This window comes from Dinoponera quadriceps, unplaced genomic scaffold (assembly GCF_001313825.1).
Source record: "Dinoponera quadriceps isolate SergipeBrazil2010 unplaced genomic scaffold, ASM131382v1 scaffold426, whole genome shotgun sequence".
Lineage (NCBI taxonomy): Eukaryota > Metazoa > Arthropoda > Insecta > Hymenoptera > Formicidae > Dinoponera > Dinoponera quadriceps.
Window position 1 is genome coordinate 818,631 of NW_014554535.1, and position 23,859 is coordinate 842,489.

The 23,859-nt window shown below is 44.9% G+C and overlaps 1 protein-coding gene across 3 annotated transcripts in view; it reads right to left on the reverse strand.

Moving 5' to 3' along the window:
- Window positions 1-23,859, reverse strand: part of LOC106751941 (inositol-pentakisphosphate 2-kinase) — a 132,580-nt gene that overhangs the window by 22,881 nt on the left and 85,840 nt on the right. For all 3 annotated transcript variants that reach the window (XM_014633247.1, XM_014633246.1, XM_014633244.1), the window contains 2 exons: window positions 16,626-16,833; window positions 1,677-1,881 (listed from right to left, as the gene is read on the reverse strand). In XM_014633247.1, the coding sequence (XP_014488733.1) occupies window positions 1,677-1,881; window positions 16,626-16,833 (413 nt within the window). The remainder of the gene's footprint in view (window positions 1-1,676; window positions 1,882-16,625; window positions 16,834-23,859) is intronic.

Here is a 23,859-nt window from a genome sequence, read left to right on the forward strand (position 1 = left end):
GGAGTGAAATCTCGCTCAAAAGTCGAGTGAAAATACCGTCTCACGCGGAATCGCAGTAAAGTAAATGTTTAACTCAGAACCGATTTCTTAATCCACACAAGCGAACGTTTCGGTGGAGCACGAGAGATTTACTCGTCGATTTCGAGCGAAAATATTCACTCAACGACTTGGAGTGGGGAGTCCAGTCTGCATGAGGGAAAATTCCACCCAAATTCGAGTGACTCAGCTGTTACTCTACTTTTTAAATCGGCTTTTACATGAAGAAATTTAGGGAGCAATCTCGAAATCTCTCGGAGTGAAATCTCATTCAAAAGTCGAGTGGAAATTCACTCGAAGTGAGTGAATCTCTCAATCGATTAAACCGAATTTGTCTCAATGACATTGAAACATGTCAGATTAACCCTTCAATTTTGAATAAAAATACTTAACTAACGATTTAGAATTTAGTGAAAAATACAGATTGAATGAACGAAAAATCAGTTGAATTCGAGCGACTCGGTTGTTATTTTATTTTTTAAATAAATTTTCACGCGAAGACATTTAGACATTGCTTTCTAAATTTCTCGGAGTAAAATCTCGCTCAAAAGTCGAGTGAAAATTCACTCGAAGCGATAGTGCAAATACCGTCACTCGGAATCGCAAGAGTGAATGTTTAACCCTTTGCACCCGAGGGCTCCGGAGCGGAGCCATTTAAAATTTGTCTTCAAACTTAAAACAAACTATTTACAACTATTAACAAATTAACAAAATTTAAAAAACAATAACATACAACAATGACTTTTCTTTTAATGCGCATATCATTTACTTATATGTGAATATGATCTTTCCATTGAAATTGCTTCGAGTTGCTGGTAATATGAATGAAAAAAAACTTCAAGTGCAAAGGGTTAACTCAAACTTTGATCGCGTTCCTAATCCGCACGAACGAATGTTTCAGTCGATTTGAAGAATTTGTTCCAGTGACGGTGCAGCACGTTAAATTTATGCTTCAACTTCGAATGAAATTATTCACTTGATGATTCAAGAGGGAAGAGTGAACTTTATATGACTATAAAGTCATTCACCTTCGAGCGACTCGACTGTCACCCTGTTTTTCGAATGGAATTTTCTTTTCGGAGACATATAGAGAGTACTCTTTCTTCGAATCAAATAAATTTGAAGAGTATTCTCTACGAATTTATTTACTTACTTAAAGAAAATTAGAGAGCATTTTTGCGCGGTATCACAAAAGTGCATGTTCGACTCAAACTCAGAGTGGATTCTTAATCCATTCGAGTGAATGTTTCATTCAATTAGAATGAATTTATTTCAGTGACGGTGGAATGCGTCAGATTCGCGCTTCGATTTCGAGTAAAAATATTCAGTCAATAATTTATAGTGTAAGAATTCATTCCGCACGAGTAAAAAGTCATTCAACTTCGAGCGACTCGGCTGTCACTTCGCTTTATTATACATGGAACTTTACCCGAAAAAAAAAAACTTAAATAATACGCAATGCGCTTATCTCGAGAATATTTCCGCTGGAAATTTTCGTCCAGCTGGAAGTTTATCCGAACAACAACGTCCGACACTGTCTCCCCGTGTAATATTCGTATGGAAAATTACGGCACGATAGCAGGGAGCGATAAGGTGAGGCGCGCAATTTCGATTGTGTTCAGCCTCGTGGGAAAATTTACCTGGTCGACAATGGCGGATGGTGTCCGACAATTTCGTGATATCGGCCGCATCGCAACGTACGATTTCGGGAATATGCATGTAAGATCCGAAGAAACAGGAAACCACGTTACTGGCGAAGCCCACCTCCCGTAACACGCGTGCTTCGCCGCCATCCGGTGAAACCTCGCCCGGCGACGACTTCCGGAATCGTATTACCTTGCGCTCCTGAAAGCCGAAAAATACGTCCAATAAAGCCGAGAAACAACTATGGAGAACGCTTTGTATATTTTTTCCCCTCCCCCTCTTCCTCCTCTGCCACTCTTTTCTTAAAACACGCACGTTAACCGTTCAACAGCTGTGGATACGTCACGTCATGCTCGACATTTTCATTCCGAGATCCTTGCGCGACACCGCCGTCGCTATAAGTAACCACGAAGTTACATTCCATTATGCGGACCTGCGATTGGAGAGAGAAAAAAAAAGAGAAAAAAAAGAAAAAAAACGCCATGAGCACGCAAAAAGAACCAAGGTGGACGCGTCGTGGATATTCTTTGCCGGCTAACAACGATGACGACGACGACGACGATTTCTCGGTCTGGCTGACAAATGAGCTTGCATTTTCCATGCGGCTGTATACACTGCTAGCGTTATCAGGAACAGATCAATGCCTCAACCCGGCGACACGACACCGAGCAGACGGCGGACGTGTGTATGTAGGTCGACTTTATGAAAAATTCCCGGGTTAAAGATAACGGATTGCGAGCCACTCTCGGCTCACCTCGCCCGTTGTTTCCAACTTCGAACACGTTCCAGCCGACCCCACCCGTTCGACTCTGATGGCGGCCGAATGCGAATGTTATTAATCGGCGCACGGACTAGAGATTACAATCGCGATACACCCGGAAGTTTAACCGAGGACCCCCGAATTTTCACGCGGCGGCGAGATAAAGCGGCACGTCTCGTCGCGTCCACATGTAAGGAAGACCGGGCTATGTTATTCGTGCGTTTTCGTATTTGTATTCTTATGAAATAAATAACGGCAAGAAAATCGTGAAATGTTTTCTTTTGGAGCACAGCTGGCTCCCCCCCCCCCCCCCCCCCCCCNGAACTTCATTGTATAGTATATAAGTGAACTTCCAAGCAACTTTTCGAAGTTGCGCGTTAATATTCTTCATCGTGAATGGATAAACTGAAATGACTTGTTACTGGTTAGAATGAGGCTTTCTACTGCTGTATACTGTTTTACGTGATAAAAAGAACTTTTATTGAGCAAATTATTGAAATATATTGTATATGAATAAATGGGACGGATCAGCCAATATTTAATTAACCCGGAAGCCCGTACCATGATACTGAATTGTATAATTTATTAAATCGTTTCTATGTTAAACATATAAATCAATATATAAACATAGTTTACGCTCTATTACATTATAATTACGCTATTGATTAATTGGCTTTCGGGGAGAGAGGTCCCTCTGCCATTACTAAGGAAGTATAGTTACGCTAATATAAATAAGAAACAATATATATATTGTTATATATTCTGGCCATTATATATTCTGGCTGTTAAAGTATACTCTTGCACTTTTTTCTGAAACAAAACAATAGTAGTAAACCTCATTTATTGCAAAATAGTTTTAAACGATAAAATATTCCTCGATGACCCGCAGGTTCGTCACGCGCATGTCCGTATTTCGGTTATTGCAAAAAAAGACACAGTTTACAAGATCGTTCCCGACATAAAAAGAACGTGGAGAAATGCTCCGTTGTCGTATGGTCAATCGCAATTAGCTGTCGGAAAAGTTGTAACATCGAAATAACCGAACAGTTAGCCTGGAATCGGCCCGGCCGAAAAGTCTGAAAGGAGAAATTCTGAAAACTGTGCGAACCTGCCTCAATCTTCCCTTTGTTCGTCGACGTTCGTCGGTCGAACGGCTGAAATCCAGGTCGACGTTTCACACGTTTCGTCCTGCGCGTCTCGCTACGATTTTCACGCGGCGGGCTTTAATCACACGCTGGCATTAATCAACGGGGTGTGCGCTCGTGGCTCTTTTCTATGCGGGAGACCGGCCCCGCGCGCTACACTACTTTAACCGGCCGACGGTTTTGTCACGTAAAAAAGACGAAGATGGACGGCCCGATCGACCGGCCCAATAATGACGGAACGGTGAACGCTCTCGACGTGGCCGTTGCTACGCGTTCCACTTTGCCGATCCTTCGACGCGATATGCCCACGAATTATTGACGATTCCGATAATAGCAGCGGACCGTCGCGGGTAAACAACGGTGTGGTGTAGCGACTATACCACACGAACGGCGAGAAAACGCAGCGCCGCGCGTTGTAGTATGCGCGAACCTGTCGTGTCTGTTGAGCCGTGAAATCGTTCAGTCGGAAGAGTCAATAGAATTCGAATCATTTCGTACGGATCGCTCGGAGAACGAGAGAAGATGAGAGAAAGAGAGAGAAGCGAACGGACGATGCACACCACAAGTGATATGGTACAGATGTTGCATACTTAAAATGATAGAGATGTTGCACACTTAAAAATAACCCTCCCGGAATCTTTAGATTGTTTCTCCAATTTTTCACGTTGAAAAACACAGAATATCATGCGCTGATTTTAATTGCATTAACAGGCTATGCATTTTGGTCAAAAGTATTCCTCTATGTTAGACCTCTTCAATGGAATGCTTTCAACGTTTAAATGCTCACTTATTACTCGTGGCAGGATGCGTAAACGAATAATTTCGTACTAATGTATTTACTTATTTCTTTTTATTAAATTATTCACTCATATATGCATTCGAATATGTATTAATTTATTTTGATGATATTATTAACTTTTTTTATCTTTATCTAGTCGTTAATCAAATATTCTTATTTCTTAAACGTAATCAAAGTGGTAATAGTTATCGTCTCGCTCGGAATATAATCGATGAATTTCTTTTCCCGTTGATAAATAATTATTGTTATTATATTTAACGAAACGACGTTACTCGTTCGGACGTTCTCGACAATTCGTCTTCGACGAATCGCCGCTGGTTCACCTTTGCGCGCGAGAGAAAAAATCAAATTCGGAACGTTCGATTGATCACATCTAACAGTGAATTTCTCAAAAGCGTAGCGACCCGACGTGAACCGTCCAATCGATATATAGGCTAAGCCGGCTGACGTGGCTGCAAGTTTTTCATGCGTCACGTCTATTAATGCTAACGTATATACCCGGCCTACGTATGCGTGTTTGTATGTGTCATTTTTTTCGTGCAATGTCTGCCAACAAACCCCGCGATCTCCACGCAGGAAATCGTGCGCGCGCGATTACGACACGCCTAAAAATACCGAGATGTGTAACGATAATAACATAAATATTTTAAATCGAAAATCTTCGTTATAAGCAACGTTTCCTAAGTTAAGATCGTAATAAAGAAGACGGCTCGTTCTATATTCCCTATTTATAATTTCGCAAGCTTCCCCCTCCTCATGTTTTTGCGCGTTTTCCTCGTGAGAAGAACCGTCGGCGTTGTAAACGTAAATTAAATTAATTATCCGCGAGATATAAATTAAAGCGCACGGCGGGAGATGCTAATCACGTTGCGGCGGTTACGTAAAGCGAAATTAAACGAGAGATCAGGAGGTGCGCGTTTCGACCTCGTTAAAACGCTCGATGACGGCGCTTACATTAACGCCGCTCGCATTATTTTTACACGATTCGATCCGCGCGGCCCTGCGAGAGAATAAGCTGTATTTTTTCTCACGCGGTGCACAAAATGACAATGCGCGGCCGCGGCGGGCCTTCGACAAAAATAACGCAACGTTATCGGCTTCGGTCCGAATTAACCCGCAACATCCCGACGACGGTTGTTCGATAGACGTACCGAAGACGCTCAAGAAAGAAAGTAGGATGCGACGAGAACAAAAATGGTTGATCTCATTACAAACTGTGGTCTCTCGGCGCCAACTATTCTTTCTTATTGTTTTAACAAGAAGAGAAAGCGGCAATGGCAATACTGATTTATCATCGGCGACGCTACAGTAGAGCTTAAAGACAAAAATCAGTTTGTTACATAAAAAAAAAGTGTGCTAGATTCACGTCAATAATTATTCTCTCTTAGCCAATTTTTACTTGGATGGGTGAAGTAATATTCATTCGAAGCAAAATATTTTCCAAGCGAATTATCTAAATAAAATATTTATTTTGTTCCAAATAAAATTGATTTGACCCAAGTAAAAATTTTCTCTAAGGAGTATTAGAATAATTATATTTACTTAAATCCTTACTTAAATCTTTACTTAAATCTACGTTTGTGTAACTATAAGGGAGACTACAGAGAAGACCAAAGCGAGTTGACGAATTTTACAAAATTTCGGTGTTACAATTTTTCACATATGATATATTGTATACAACCGATTGTCGCGACTGACTGTACAAAACTGATGGACAACTTCCTTCTGTTCACTTACGCCGGGAATAACCGCAAATATTTTTTTCTCTAATAACCGAAACACAAACATTTTGCAATACGGTCAACCTGATCGTCGCGTCAACTTGCTCCGCCTTACCTTAATTAGCCCGCTGTGCAATTATAACCACGAAAACCGCATGCATCGTTTACTCAGAGAATCTTTCAGACATCTCTGAGGCGCCTCTGAGACGTCCCTAAGACGTCTTCCCGGTACTCGTGTGTGTTATCTGCGATATCTGTGCTTTTAATACACGCGAAGGCTTGAGCAATCTCCAAAGGATTCCTCGCTGACGCACCCCCCNCCGCCCTCGTTCCACATCGAGCGGCGTGCAAACGAGCGACGTAAACTTCTGTCGCGGCAATTCATCAGATTTAGATCGGAGATGGCGCGCGCGCGCGGAACACGCGGACGGAAGTGTGTCCGGGTCCGTACAAAACGGGCAGGAAATCGATATCGACGCGCGGCCGCGCGCGTTCGTTTCGATCTGGCGAGGCGACGAGAGCCGGCCGGATGCCCGCATCGGCGAACCGTGTCCCGCGCGTACGATCTCATTAAATTCAACATGACCCGCTCCGCTCGCTCGCTGCACGACAGATCGCGCGGAGACCTCAACAGCCGCCAACGGTAGCCGGGAACGGTATCGCCGCCGCCGCCGCCGCCAGCGGCGCTGCATCGTCCGCTCTGCTGCTGGAGCCGCGCGGCAAGCGAGCACCGCGCCGCGATTTCCCACCGAAAATGTCACGCCGCGACCCGTTTCCAGCGGCTTTCGCGGCTGGAAACTAGCGGGGAATATCGATAATCCCCCCCCCCCCCCCCCCCCCCNGAAACGCGATCTCTCGCGCAACGGTGCCAATATATTCGGATATTACACAGGGGGAAAAGATTGCTTTGGATTTTTTATCAAATTTCCTTAATCGAAACGAATTTGCCTCGTGGAACGGAGCAAGCAAACCGATGCTTGATTTAACAAGCAGGATTTTTCATCGGTTTTCTCGAACGATAAATAGCTCTATGTCAAATAATATATTTCTGCTTTTATGTTTTCAAGCGCTGTAATGGTTGCCGCGAGTAATCGATTATTTGAAAGAAGTAACGCTATATTAGAAAAATATCGAAGGATTTTTTTGTTCTGTAGAACAATATTTAATATGTAATGAAATAAATTTTTTTCCGTTTATTGAAAGCCAAATATTATTTCCTCTAAATAACACCGTTTTTCTTTTATCGAACAACATAGTTTACTCTAGAGAAACGACATTCGAGCAAAATGATATTTGATGTTAAATTGTGTTATTTATATTAAGCAAACCTAAATCAAACATGTATATTAAATCCAAAGGAACCTTTTTCTCTGTATAGTCTCTCGGTTATTTTTCGGGCATCCGATTGCGTTACAAATGAGCGGGGTATTCGAACACAGTGATCAATGTGGTACGGTAAAAATAGAAGAGGATAAAAAATAGAAGAGGATAAAAAAATAGAAAGGTAAAAAATAAAATCAGCTGATGCGAAATCAGCTGCTAGGAAAATCGATAACAGACGGTAGATGGATATGACTTCGAGTATTACTAGTGATGTTTGCTTCAAAACCTCGGCTGTGTTACAACTGACCCGGGTATTCGAACATTGTGATTGGTGTATTTTAATATTGTAGAAAAACGAAGGACAAACTCGGCTTTTGCGAAATCAGCTGTTGCAAAAATCGATAATAGACGATAAATGGGTGTTACCGTCATTTTCTTCAGATATCTGAGTATCTCTTCTATATTATAGATAATCCGGCGTACTTGAGTACTCAGAGAGATTAGTGTATGTGATATCTTAAAAAAAAAGGCAATATCAGCTGCTGCGAAATTAACTACTGCTCTAAAAATCAATAACAGACGACAGGTGGATGTTATTCTGCGGTATTATGGGCGAGTTTAACTCCAGGTTTCTAAATACATAGCTGTACTATAAATGATATAGTACTCGAGTACCACGTCTAGTGTGTGTGTGTGTGTAGCGTGTCAGAAAACACGAGACAACATCAGCTGATGTGAAATCAGCTGCTGCGGAAATCAATAACAGACGGTAGCTGCCGCATTGCTCGACTGTTAGAACTTTTGGCTTCGGGTATCCAGTTAGCTGGTTATTTCGGACAGCACCCGGGTAATACCCGCGGAATTCGAGTACCCGGGTATCGGTTCTACCGTACCGATACTCGGGTTTATTCCGACCGCACTAACCTCGAACATTGTCCTAAACGTCCTTCTCTCTTTCTTTCCTTATCTCTCATTTATCGTTGCAGAGCACGCGTGCGATAAAAGTGCGAATGTCGAAGCAATGTCGCGACTTAAACTGCAACATGCATTCTCACGTGAAAAACTGCGGACTCTCTCTCTCTCTCTCTTTCTCGGATAAGAACGTTACAAAAAGAAAAATCCGCGATAACAACAGCGCGATAGCGTCACACCATCGGATAAGATACATGCTGCGACAAAGAGAACAAAAATAAACGACCGGTCCCCCTTCCCCTCCCGTCTCCCACGTCCTCTCTCCGGTGTACCATATACACATCGTGAGTGTCGTACAAGAGTACCCGTCGCCGCTAAAGGTTAACGATCCCCAGAACTCGCTGAAGAGTCGCGGAGGCGTGTTAATTACAAATCGCTGCCGGGGCAATCGATCCAGCCCGCGTCGATCGGCGCGCCCGACCGTTCCATCACCTGATCGCCAACAACACGCTTCTGAGGTGTACGGTGCATCGATCGGTCAGCCAATCCCCACCTCCGGTCGGCTCCTTTCTGCCACCACCTACGTTTGCATCCTCCCTCCCCCCCACGGCAACCGAGAGGTCAACGGCCAACGGTTAATGGTCCCTCTTTCTCTCTCTTTAACCTTGCCTCCATCAGCCTCTCTTCGTCTCTCTCTCTCTCTCTCTCTCTCTCTCTGTGTTTTTCTCCCCTCTCCCTCCCTCTCTCTCTCTCTCACTCTCACGCGAAGAGTCACTCGGGTTACTCACTACCGCGTCCCATTCGGTCCCTCTGCACACCCGCCGCTTTTTCCTTCACTCCGTCCTCCGCGCTCCCACCGTTCTCCCGCTCGCTTCTTCCACACCGTTCGTCCCCTTCCGCGTCGAAGGCGAAACTGCAACGCTTCCAATGGCGTGACGACGACGACGATCCCGCTTCGGAGCAACGGAGCACGGAGTATATGTGTGTGTGTATGATGTGTGCACGCGCATCGGGCCGTGATCTATGACTGATTAGGCCGAGATAGAGGCGCGCACCAATTATCCGCACTTTGACGAGCGCGAGAGACGCGCATCTCGGAGAGCGACGGACCGAACGGACGTTACGGGCGGACAGGTATACACGTAAAACGGGATTCGCGCGGGTGGAATTCGCGTCTGAAAAGAGCATTCGCGTGAAGGGTGATCTAGCGGTCACGCGACCGGCGAGGGCGCATTGAGAGGCGGAACTCGCAACGAGGAGATTGAAACGTCTCCTGGCGCGACACCTGAATATCACGCGATGACCTTTCGTCGCCCGTTATTCCCGGTCGTATTTTTTAATCAACAGGTCGACGCTGCGAATCAACGAGAACATCCGTCCGTTCGCTCTTTGACGTTAATGACGATAACTCGCCGCGCTGACGCGCGCATGTGTCGCGCGGACCGCAATTTCGCGGCGCATTACGGAGGGAATAGACGACGGCGGGCACGGGTAGAATCGCGTCCGTGAACGCGTTACGGAGAATCAGGTTCCGCGAAGCAAATCCCGATTGTAACACCGCGAGAGCCGCGAAGAGAGGCCCCGTGTTGGCTGGTGCGCGTAACCGCCAATGAGACGTCGCTATCGGCGTGTACTTAGAAAATATCGTAATCCCTGTAATCACGGAATCCCGCGAGATATGCGGCCCAGCCAGCGAGCGGCGGATGCGAGCCGACGGTATTGTGCAACGGAAAGATACAGCGGCCGGATCGAAGTTAAGCGTCGCGTGCGATCACGGCGGATCCCGCGGCCCTCCGACGACGCCTAGGTGGTATCTTTCGTTTCGATAATGAAGCGGAGCGCTTCCGGTAACGCCCTCGCTGGGATCGCTATCTTGCGAGAAATTAAATATTACGCAAGAATCGCATACAGCCGGGCAATTATTCTATGTGAGACACATTATTTACACACACATACGATGTTATACGTGTGTGAGTCTTCGACCTATGTTTACTAAGGTTTTTTTCTCACTCAGTATGATGTGTACTATCTACCATATAAATATTGAATCCTTTTTTTTTAATATATATATATATATATATATATATATATATATATATATTGTTAGAACATTAAAGTCATTAGAAAAAAAGAGGGGAGGTTTGTTTTAAAGTTTTAACGTACCGAAAGTCTGAAGAGTGCGAGCCTGATCTCCCCTACTATAACGCGATATCGAGCGAAATACCATCGGAGGAAAATCGGGTTACATTGTGTTGCGTTGGGTTAGAAGAAGGAGCGAAGAAGAAAGATTCAGACGAGCTGTGCGGACTCGTTAAAGCTCGTCGTAAAGCCTCGAACCGATAAACGCAGCGCGACGCGTATGGAAGCGAGAAGATAAAACGTTCAACTGGAAGGAACGTTCGAGGGTATATCGCCGGGTAACGACGTTTCGCTACCGCAGCTGGTGTCGTGGTTAACGACTTAATTTAACCCTCCGTCCAAGCTCGACGAGGAGTACTCGAATGACGATCAGTACACGGCAGCGCGTATGGAAAGGAAAAAAAGGGTGTAATCATTTCTTGACCCACGAGCGGCACGTGAAAAAGTCACGTTTTCTCATCATGTTTGATTCATCAAGTCCAAAATTTTGCCCATAAAAATCCCGAACATATCGGAAAATTTCATTGAAATTAATCAAAAATACTCAAATTAGGGATGAATGATACAGTAGAAAATATCTATATTTCGTATTATATCAATAGGTATTGTAAATAAAAATATGGATAAAACGTCACTAAAAATATCAAGTCGTATGTATCGATGTAAGTGAAACGATATTGTTGATATTTTTATCATCGGTCACGCTTTATATTTGATGATGACATTTTCAGTCTGTGAAAATATCAATAAAAGATCAATAATTATTACGACGTAAAAGCAGTATCCAACGATGAGATACTTAATGACACCGGACTGAAAGAAAAAGAATGGGAAAACTCGGAACGATTACGGGAAAATGTGATTTTTTTTCAACGTGCCGCTCGTGAGGCAGAAAATGATACTTTTCTTCAGCATTTCCTTCTGGTAAGACGTAAAACGAAGCGGAGAAGAGCGGTGTAATTGTTTCAACGTCGAGATTATTATCGGTGATCTCCGGGCTCGAGAGTAATTGACGATCGAAGCTACTCGGCGAACGAGGTTGCTCGAAGGAGATGCGAGGGAATAAGTGCGCCGCAATCTCATTTAAAGAACGTCGCCGGACTTAAAAGGCCGAGTCTCTCGGCGCTCGTGACGTACGAAAATCTTTTCACCGTTCGGCGCACATTCGTCGTCCCCTTTATTTCGCGGTATTTACCGGCGGATAGTTCGAAAGTCGATGCAGCCGAGTCACGTAATAAAATTATAAACCCACGACGGGGATGACTCAACGGGCGGGTTAAGGTCACTACGTGGAAAGGAGAGATACGTGACGGGACGTGAGTGTGAGAAAGAGAGGGAAGGAGGGGAGGGAGAGCGAAGGAGAGAGAGAAAGAGAGAGAGGAAGAGAAAGAGAAGTCAGCACGCCCTACTACTCGGCGCTCGCGAGAAGTTCGCGAAGTGAAAGACGTCTGTATCGGAAGCGCGGAAAATACAGGTAGACCAAGTCGGACGGGACGTCAGTTAGAGGGGAAAAACAAGGTGGGAGTTGCTCGTGCCGGCCAAGTTATCATTTGTCCCCCTCTTACCCTCGCGCCTTACTTTGAAATTCACCGTGACTGAACTTGTCCACTTTGTATTTTCAGTGACTCGCTTAGAGTAAAACGTAAGCGGTAAGATTTAACCCATTAGCGATCGGAGCGTGTTCCATTTACGGGACGTTTATTTTTTTATTGAATAATATCTCGGTTGATAACTTGATTAATGTATCGATTTATTTTTAACGCTTTCGCAGCACGTAATTTCCGGTTGCGTCCACGCCTTCGATAAAGATAGCTGAAATTCAACCACTTTGAGGCTCCACGCTGAGAGATAGGCGTACGACATTTCCGACTATAATTGCACAGTGAAATAATTATAGCCAAGAAGGGGGAATTTTTGCAGTCAATGTGCTGCAACGTTATCGATAATCACTTTATATGCGCGTTCTACTTCTTCTTTGACAGAACAATAAAACAGTATAGTCGGCGCTGGGAATCACTATAATTTGCAGTGAGATGAACTTTTCTCTCAGTCTGAGAAATAAACGGGACCGGTCCTCTGGATAAAGGAATGTTCGCGAGATCATTACGGTTTTCAACAAAGTCAAAAGCAGCAGCATGAATCGGCCAATCGTTCGCGTACGAACGGGAACGTGAGAGACTACCGTGTCGAAAATCTCAACTGCGACCGACGAGACGCGAGATCGATTTGCTTACTACTCAAAGCACTCTCATCGCTTGCGTTTCTCCACGTACATTGTAGCATGTCCTTAGAGTATCGGAGACCTCAGGTTATCGTTATCACCGTATTTCGGCGTCACAACCGATAACCGACCTCATCCGCGATATCCCGCGGTCGGCGGCGCTTGAAAAAATATCGACGAAGGTCACGATAGCGAAACACCGGTGATCCGACAGCACCGAGAACGCTCTCTTTCATTTTCATCCGGACTATCGACCACGTCGTAGCTCCCTCGTCGGAGAACGCTCGTGTGCAGAGCAGGTTCGACAAACTCTCTCGACGAGCGCAACGAGGCGGTGGCCGACCAACGTCACCGCCAACGAAGGTTCGTTTATGCCGCGGTGTGCTCCCTGCGTGCGTGCGTGCACATATATCGCTCTGTACGTATCGACGTGTACGGCAACGCGAGTTGAGGAATATCGTTCGACATACGTACAGCGCAATGAAATAACTCGAATAATAATAAATAAATAATACCGACCAATATAATTGCCGGTTTATGATATAATCCCGCGGATACGCGCGTGTCGCGCTGGCAGTCGGCGGAAATCGCAAACAGTACTGTCAATTTCGAGCACCCGGGTCGTCCTGCGGGTATTACCGAGATACTCGAGTATAGAAATACTCGGGTAATGTAATGAGAACAATAATCGTAACGCGAGCGTCTCGTTCAAGCGTCACTTATATACGTCACTTGTCGTTTTCGGATCCCTCCTACATACGCGAGAATTTCGCAAATCTGTGAACAGAGTATCTCAGCACTGAACGATACCCGCAAATAGCAGGTTTCTGCGGACGAATTTTGAAGCGACAATTCTGATACGAAAATACTGAGGCATCCATATTTTTCGAGTTACGAATCAAGGAAAATGACGGTTTCCTCGTGAGCTTCAGAAACCCCAACGAATAATAAAATGACATGTTTTCGATCACTTCAAGTGGAGTACGCTTGTACAGAGTTCTAATTGAGGGCTTCATCGAAAGAAAAATACTTGATATTTGTAATTAAAATGTCACAACTATATGCCATGATAAAAAAATTATAGTCAGGGAAAATAGAGAGATTTGAAACAAGTAATAGTTGAATGCGATATGTATTTTTCTGTGTCATTATTTCGGTCGAAACCAAGTTTGTTGTAAAAACTAAGAAAAGGTTGAGACCGAGAAAGTAACTATAATTGTCCTCAGTGCAGCTGCATGTTACGTAATACTAAAAACTGGAAAATCGCGGTAAATGATGAGCTGCCTGGTCATTTTCCTATTAGGATTTCCGCCGCAAGGTATATCCGCTACGGGTGTGCCACCGGATAGCGGCGGAACAGTCCTGCATGCAAGAAAAACGAAATCTTTCTGCTCGCGAGAACCCCGAGGCGAATCGGCTGCGGAACGCGACGCAACGAGCTCGGCACGGAAATGAGAATCTCCACGGAAATCGGGATTTACATTCGCGGCGACCTGTCGGTCGTGTGTCGCGCGTGCGTGCATTTTATTTTTCAATATAAGCCACGCGCGCCGATATCGCGATTATAATTTTTCGCGAGAAACCGCGCGAGCGGACACGCGCGCGTCTGACAGCGACGGTGACGGTAGGTAACGGTAATCCAGATCAGTCTCGAGTCCAGTACAGTCCAGGTCGCCGAAGTTGGGCGCAGCGCGCCGTATGCACACGCTCGCAATTATCATCGATCCGCGATAAAGTCCAGCCACGATGCACGCCGGGCGGAACCGGCGAGCGCGCGTCCGTCGGGCGTATCGTGATCCGACGGCCGCTCGTATCGATCGCTCTCGGACGACGACGCAGCACACCTGAGGAGGACGCGCAAAGTGGAAAAATTCATTTCCTGCGGTGCAACGCGACGCGACCGGGACGAGATGGGACGAAGAAGAGAAGAGAGACGGCGACGCGCTCCGCATAAATAAGCGACGGAGATAAGAGAGAGCGGCAGTCGGCCCCGCGCGGCGAGAATGTCGCGGGCAATTAAACAAAATTATTTATGCGGATCGTTTATCTGCGTCACGAAAGAATACGCTGCGCCCACGAAGTCGGCCAACTTTGCCGACTTCTTCCTGTCACAAAGAGGCAAGGAGAGAGAGAGAGAGAGAGAGAGAATTGTTGCGTATTATTAATGCGATGTGCGGTTTTATTAATTATTTACGGAATTATCGGCCCGTTCATCGCTGGGTACGAGCAAAATTCTCACGAGAATCGAAAACTGAAAGGAAAAACGGACGTTGGCCCTTTCCTCTCTTTCTCTCTACTCTCTCTTGTTTCTTTTCTTGGTACAAGGTGTGGGATATCGTACATTGTGCTGGTTCTATTTTACGTTTCTCGCTCGTTCCTTTATCGAGCCTAGCGATAGGTTTTTCCACGATGGGATGGCACGAGGGGACGCGCGAGAGGGAATATCAATATATCGGCATTTCTTCACGATAATTGCATCACCAGGGACGAACACGTGTCCGCCTGTTTTTCCTCAAATTGTACTCAAGGCCGCTCTTGCAAAATTATTATCGCGTGACGATAATTTCGCCGACTTCGCCGCGAAAACGTAAAAAATCGCGCGCCTCCTTATCTGTTGACGAGAAAACGACTCGTACGATCGATTATCGCGAGCCTCTCGAAACGCCTCTTTCCGTCTTCCCCGATCGCGATTTGTATCTCCATCATGCATCGTGCGTATATCTATAGCATTGTAATCGTTCGTCTATCTCGGCCCGAGGAGGAGGAAGCGTCAATGACGACAAATGACGCGGAACGTCGGACGAGAAATAAAGCGTCTTATCGCGCTACTTGTTTCCTTTCGTGAAAGCAGACGCGATGCAGAAATAGAATTCTGCGCGCAAGAGTCACACTTTGAGCAGATCCGTGTCTTTAGGATTTTTCAAGTTTCTCTCCCATCTCGTCGGATGAGTAACGAGGAAAAGATAGAGAGAAAGAAAGAGAGAGAGAGAGAGAGAGAAAGATAAGAGCGTTTAATAACATTCTAAGGTTTACTCTCTAGGAACATGGGTTATATGTAAGAGGAAAAATATTGAGGCGAACGAAAGATACATAGAAGAAGAAAGTAAAAGTAAATGTTAGGATAAGATAAATAGATACATAAGAATGTAAAGAAAAAGTGTGTAAGAAAAATAATACAAACATAAATGTAGAAATGTGAAGAGACGTAAGAAATGAAAAAGTAGAAACCATAAATGGAATATGAATAAGAAGCGTGTGACAGAAAGAGGGGGGATGACGCACTTACATAGTTAAGAGCCAAGTCGACAAAACTGTCATTATGTTCGTATCTACGTCAAGAGCGAGCGGCCACTTGACATTTTTTTACACTTTACACTTTATATTACAAATTGCAATCTTTTTTATGCATTCACGCGATCCGCTCGCGCAATAGACAGCGCTCGGCAATCGCGCCTAAGAGCGATAATACCGACTTTCCCTTTATTATATTCGTTCTTCTTCGACATTCCGCTTACACATACTTGTGAAGCTTCTTAAGGAAGCTGATCCGCTCTCGGAGACGATGTAAACCGCTGAACGCCTTTAAGTGGAACACCACGTCGAGACACGTTTACACCTCCGTTCGTTTGGCGAACGCGCGATTCGGAAAATTCAGAAAATTCGAACGCACTTGGTAAAGAAAGTATTTGATATTTGTGAATATAATCGCATCGTGAGAGAATTATAGTCGTGAAAAGAGCATTTTTGTAGTAAGTTCCACTAGTAGTGTGTTTAACGGCGATAAAAATAACAGGCACATTGCTGCCCTACCGCCGTTTCCGTCAGAATAGCAAAAAGATACGGTCAAGGTAAAAAATGACTGTAATTTCATTGTGATTAGCCTGAGATTTTTTTCTCTCGTTCGATGTTTCCTCGATTGGCTCACCTGCGGCAGCGCGACGACGATATTGGCGTTTCCTTCCCCTCTGTAGACCGTCTCCTCGATCCTGAGAGCGGTGACGGGCAAACTCATCTCGGATACGAGCGGCGATTCTTCCCTTGAATTTCCGGCGGAAGCGGACATCGATTCCACGAAGGACGCGATGGATGTCGCGCGGTATCTTCCATCGTTCCTCGCCGTTTTATCGCCGAACCTGTAAAACACACGAATAAGAAAACGCTTGGAGGGCAGATCGGAAAACTCAGTGCGCCGGACGATCTCTTCCGCCGGAAAATTCGCGAAAAATCTCTCCCCTCGCGATATAACGCGATCACTCTGCTTCCGCAAGGATATTTCTCACGAGCGCTGCACGTGTCGAACTGCACGTTATCGCCGATCGCACGCGCGAGCACACACAAATTAAGTTTTTACGCCACGACTCCGGCAATGTTTGTTACACTACACGCAATCGTAACGCTCACGTAACGCGCGAGATATCAAGTCGGTCAAGATTTGCACAGCCGTGACATTTCTTTGGGCACAACTTTGCCGGGGCGAGCCGGTAGCCCCGGGAGGAAAAATCGTCCGGCGAGCAGGCTGTACCACCACTGTGGTATACACACACACACACACATATATATATACATCGCTATCGTGGAAATTCAAATGCGACCGGCCGATCGATTTCGATCGATCGCAATCACAGAATTGCGCGACGATTTCGCAACGCGCGATCGATCTGTCAACCGATCGCCGATCCTGCTGCTAATATTTAGCCTTCACGAAAGACCTATCGCTAAGCCGCAGACTTGGCCTTAACCCTAGCAGGACCGCCAATCCTGCGCTATTATTCTGTAACTTTTATCGTACGCGTTACAGGCGCAACGTATATACGTCACAAAATGACAAATCTTGACACGGATAAAATGTATAACAAAATAACCGCGCAACGATAAACGTTATGCGTCAACGATAACGAAATTTTCGTTACAGTAAATGGTTACACGTGAGAGAAACCGCGAGAGACCGATTATTGTCCGCAAACACGCACACACGCGCGGAAAATACACCTTCATTGAGAGAACAAAACACTTAATTTCAATCACTTAGGGAAAAACGATTAATTTCATTGTCTGTTAATGCTAACTTAATGTTAGCTTTAACTTTATTAAACCTTACGTTACCTTTCCATCGATGCACGCGGTACGCGAGTCTTTCAGCAAATGACACTGTGAGAAGAACGTTGTAGCTGCCGAGCCTCAAACATTTTTTTCTATTACGTTCTAGAAAGTTTTCGAACAACAAAGACACATGATATACTTGCCATGTGTCGATAACGCGAGTCTTAGGTCTACTTTTTTTTTTTTAAGTACACTTTCGTGCTGCGCGGTTTTCCTGTTTTCCTATCAGTGCTCGATTGTACGCTTATTTTACTCTAAAGGAAGAAAGTGCAACTTAGGAACAGAAAAGGAACTAAAAAGAACAGACCTGCTAACGTTCGAAGTCTCGCGTGCAATTCGAAATGGATATCCGAGTGTCTGTGCATCGATGGAATGGTTAAAATTAGTGTTAAGTTTTAAAGGCAAAATCAGTTTTTTAAATCGACATCTCAGCTCTTCGGGCTAAGATGAAACTTTTATTTTAGCTCTTCAAGCTAAAATCAAATTATCGTCCCGCTCTCGGGACTAAAATAAAATTATCATTTCACCTCGTCCTCTAATAATACATGCATTTTGGCAACTTATAGTCCTCCAGGATTGAGAATACGTTATATTCATCAAACTTCTTTTGTTGATCTTTTTAACAAACAATAAGCGACAGCTAAAATCTTTTGAAAATTACTCAGAAGGGTAATCTCTATAACGGATGCCAAGATGAAGATCATTGGAGATACATTAATAAATTGAAATATTTCAGGAAAATATATTTGAATTTTAGTTACTTTTTCACATTAAAATCTTGAAAAGTCGATTAATTAAGCTGAATAATTACGATTTGAATTTCTCGAAAACCAGCCATTTCCATAACTTCGCACTTGTGCTTTCGACTACATTTAGTTAATACTACATAGCTAGAAAATTTCATCAAAATCGGAAGTGGGTAGCCTTCTAAAGTCTTACTCAAATATTAAACACTTTTCTCCCAGCGTTTCTCGCTTGATGACACATACAAAATTATGCGAATGTGAGAGCGGATAAGAACGCAAATCGCGCCTTTGACGCAAATTGCTCACGCAGTAATACGAACGCAAGGCTAAAGTTTACACTGACATGTCGGATATATGCGATATTAATGAGAGGGTCAACCCACGGCAACACTTTCTCTCGCGCGTTACCATTTACGAAACGTAGATATCTTAAAAAAAAAAAGAAAAAAAAAGACAAGCGCGCTATTTGCGCGACTACCTTTGCCATTGCGCGTTACGTAAGATCCTTATTCAGGGAGTACAAATTTCTCACACCAGAAACCGGCTCGCTTTTAGACACGTCCGATGCCTTTCTGTATCTGGTGACGTAATTACTCGCTGCCAATGACCACGTAATTGTGAGGAACGCCATCAGCACGAAGAAGACAGGTATATACGCATATATAGCGAGAGGGCATCTCATTGTCCCCTCGCCGAGGCGAAGTGGTGGAATTTACGGTCGATTCGGTTGTAAAAGCGGCGAGTCTCGCGCGTACGCGACGATTTTCTTTAATTTCTATATTCATAAAAAGGAAAATGTTACTTACGGACAAGCGGTTGTCTCGTTCGCGGTAGTACGCCGAGCTATAAAATTGCATTAGACTATTATCGTAAAATGACACGGCGCGATATTACGTGCCGATGAAGAGGTGTCCGTCGTGAACGGCGACTCGATCGGCTATAACTCGGTAACACTCTCGTCTTGAAATTGGAAAACGGACTTCCACCCGCAGCGGTTAAGTCGATCCGAAATTTCCGTAATCGTCGCAACCTGTCTCGTTACTTCGAAAAGTGACGAATGAAAATATAATGTACCGAATTCAACTCATTTATGTCACCAGGGGATTCGAAAAGTATGCTTGCGTCGAATAATTTTTTCTTCAGAACCCAACCTCGAGTGTAATGAAAAGAAACATACTGAAAACATATGACTTTTGTAATTAATCTTTTTAGAAAAATCGCAATTTGAAAAATGCTTTTGCGCATCCCAATAAACCAGTGCGAAACGAACGGTTATAACGTTTCTGATGCAAATGGATTAACCTTTTCAGGAATACTGACACGTATGTGTACATTTAGATACGTTCAATTTTTCTTTCTTAACTTCAACAATGTCGACAAAATATAATGGATATTATCGCGAATATCAGTCAGAAAATCCCGCAACGAGAAAAAGAGCAATTCCGTCGTATGACTGACACGTGTCATATTAATGTCACTTCAACTGTATATAAATCAGTCCCTTCTTTGAATAAACTCCTCCCCGAAGAGGTTAAAATATTCTCGCGTAGAGACCGTCGGTATTCCCGGATCGAAATTTTCGAGTACGAAGCTACAATTATTTGTCAAACAACGACAGACCACGAATGTCGGGCTAAATGTTGACTCCGAGTATCTCCTTGTAAATTTGTCAAACGTCTGTTCAAGCCCGAAACATTAAGTATAACAAATGATTTCACGCTCACCCGGAAATATATGATGCATGTCGTCGTCCACGTCGTGGCCTGTCCTGAGTCCTCCGTCCTGGCTTTCCGATCCAGCACCCCTTTGCTGCCCCATCTTGGCACTCGTGCAAATCGGGGAAAAACGTGTTAACGCGATGCCGACGAGAGCGGCCCGATTAAATATTTCAAGAGCCGACGAAATATTTTTATCGCACCCGACGAGAGAATTGCAACCACCGCACTTGTGCTCCTTCGCGACGCGTTATATTCGTCGTTCGTCGGCTCGAAACGCAATGGCTCGGTCGCGGAAAAACACGTGAAACTACCAAAACAATGGGCAAAAAAGGGACAACGTCACCTGCGGCGTTGATCGCCAACCGTCGAAACTCAACTGCCGCGCGATAACAACAATCAACACATTCGAAATGTTGCGGTCCTTCGAAGTCAAACACACCTTCGTACGCGCCGCGTACTCTTCCGAATGAGTTTCCATTACATTTCGAGTCGATGAACGATATACATATATCGTACAGTAGTGTAGCATATACAGGGTGTCCCGGATCGACATGGACGAACTTCGGGAGGACGCAGAACGGATCGAGGTGAACAAAAAAGTTCTCTACTATTTTGCGAACAACAAAATTTTACAAAGATATTACATGGAGAAAAATACTTTGCCGACACAACAAAATTGTTAGTTACTATAGAGACAGTGAAAAAATTTGTTTGAACGGTAAAACAATTTATTTGGATGGCAAAAAGATCTGTTAAGAGTATTATTGAGTGCTATTTGCTGGATGTATATGAATAGCAAAATAACTTAGATTATGTCAACTAAATTTTATCGCTGTCACAACAACAAGCAAAATTATGGTTTCCGTGTAACGAATCTTTTTGTTGTCTCCATAGTAACTAACAATTTTTCTGTGCCGGCGAAATTATTTTTTTTCCGCGTAATTATTGAAAACGATCATACACAGAGACTTTTTTCATTAATAACTCAAAACTTTGCTTGTTATCTGCAAAATGATACAGGACTTTCTTTTGTTCACCTCAATTCATTCTACGTTCTCACGAAGTTCGTCCATGTTGATCCGAGTCACTCTGTATAATAATATAATGTATTGGTTGTTACTTCCGTCACGCACGATTGAAATATTTCGGTCGGTTAGTGAAATACTTGATCGAGCTCTTCTCGTGGACGTCGCGTTAATTAATACGCGTCTCCCTCGAATCAAATCCACGCAAATGTCGGTACTAATGTCAGTGCCACGAGGAAGCACCCGGGAGCCAGGATGCTGAATCAGGAAGCCAAGAAGCGGGACGCTGGCAGCGACACATCATATATTTCCAGGTATGCCGAATCATTTATTACACAGGCGACTACGAGCCTTTCATTGACGTTTGCGACGAATTTGCTGAACGTAAGGAGCTGCCCAAGTCGAAATTCAGACCGGCATCCGTAGTGCGTCATCATTCGACAAATTGCAGCCCAATAACTATTGTTCGATCAATCTCACTTCGTCGACCCATACTTATTTATATTTCATCGAACCAAACAAATCGGCTGATTTTATCTCTCGTTTTTTTATGACACACTAAGCAGAATATACAACACGCAATTAGCTTACTAATATTTTTCATCGTAACGTAACACCAATTTATTTTATACACATTCGTTTCCGAGGACATTTTTGAGGACGTTTACAAGAATCAACACCGAATGTCTCAAGTTATCACCGATAAGCAGTCCGACTCCGTCCCCTGCTTCGGATAAATCGGCAAATAATAAATCGATAACGGCGGCACGGTTAGAAAATCCTAATGACCCGGTTACAATATGTGCTGAGGCCGATTTTACCGGTTAGTGTGCCGTGTGCGGCGATCACGGTGCCCGGATTAATTCGCAAAATCACCGGTGCGCGCTCGACCATCCAGGTGTGATGCGCAGACTATCCGAATACCCCCGAATATTAACCTCGCTATTCGGCAATATTCGGAGAAGATTCGAGCGTCCGCGTCGCCGACACCGACGATTTCTCGCACCTCGCGAACTCCCCTCCCGCCGCGCGTCCCCCCCCGACGACCGTGGTCGCGCGCGACCATAGCCCGCTTATGGTACAGTCCCGGCATTAGGCGCGAAACGATGAGTCACGCGCGAATGAAGTCATTTATGTCGGTAATAAAAAGGTCCTTGAACCGGGCGCGAACGCGCGGACTTTCGAAAGCGCGCTAACGAGCGCGCGTCGACACGAAAACGCAACTGAGTCGAAACGAAAAACTGCTAATTACCTTACTAACCTACACACACACGCGCGCGCGCACATCGGTGTGCGCCGTCGTGTCTTCCGCTCGCCGGCGCGTCTTCCAATCTATCCTCGCCGTTAGTCTAACCCGTCGTCGCGCGCCGGTCGTGCGACGCTTCGAAGGATAATTGTCTCGTCCGCCGTCTCAAAGAAAAGTCGTTGCGAACAAACTGATAATCTCGTTACAAGGCCGGTTGTATCTTATTATACGCACCGTCGTCGCGCGTCGTCTCGAAGTACTTAGAAAGTGGGGTAGGCGTGGTTGACGGTGCGACACGTGAGGAACCGACACGGGCGCAATTGCAACGCGCGTTTTCCGCACGAACGCGACATGTGCGCTAAAGTTTGAACAACAACGTGCTATAAAGTACTTTATTAGTTATTATCATAGCGAGCGAGCGAGCGAGCGAGTATCCGTACCGCGCAGCCGGCTGGTACCGGCGTTTCTTTTGAATTCGCGCGACCTGTTATCGCATATCGTTAATCTTCCGCGGATTTTTTCGGCGCGGGATGAAGTTCGATTTTAGATCGACTCCGGATCGTGATTCCAAAGATCGATCGCGAATCTTGCCCGCGAGATGCGAAACCTCGCGAAGGGTAAAAATGCTTTCCGAATAATTTCGTAGTGGAAAATCCGCGCTTCCCTCGGATTCAAGTTGAGGGAATCGTGCTGAGGGATTAATATAAATTTGTTATTTTTCTTTACAGGTGTAAAATGCGATCTTCCCGTTTACGTGAATAAGTGAAAAAATAAATGCGAATAGAAAAACTGTCATGATCGACTCCCAACACGAGACCGCTCACAGTTCTGGATCGTCCGCGATTCCAAGGATCGATCACGAATCTTCTCTCAAGTCTGATCTCGCGAGAGATGAAAAGTGTTTTCCCGAATACTTAAAAATTGGAGAAATCTTCCAGTTTTTCACGAATTTAATCCGAAGGAGAAGATTCACGACCAAGCGCGATCGAACAATCGCAGTTCCCATGCCTCGTATCGCGACGGAACGGCGCTCCTCCTCCCCGCGATCCGATCGCGAAAGTGCGACGACGCAAAAATGCGCGCACACCTGGAACACCCTGTATCTTGAGAGCGACTTTATTGGCACTTATATACGTATATATGCGCGCTCTCGTATAGCGCCGTGCCGGCGTATCTATAAGTAGTTTGCGACGTGGCGGCCAGAACCGAATCGTCTTATCCGTTTTCGCGTAAGGTTAACGACCGCGAGACCGTTGCGAAATACCGAACGGATCGCGAGCGCGAGAGGAAGAAGAAGGGTGGAGGGAGGGGGGGGGGGGGGAAC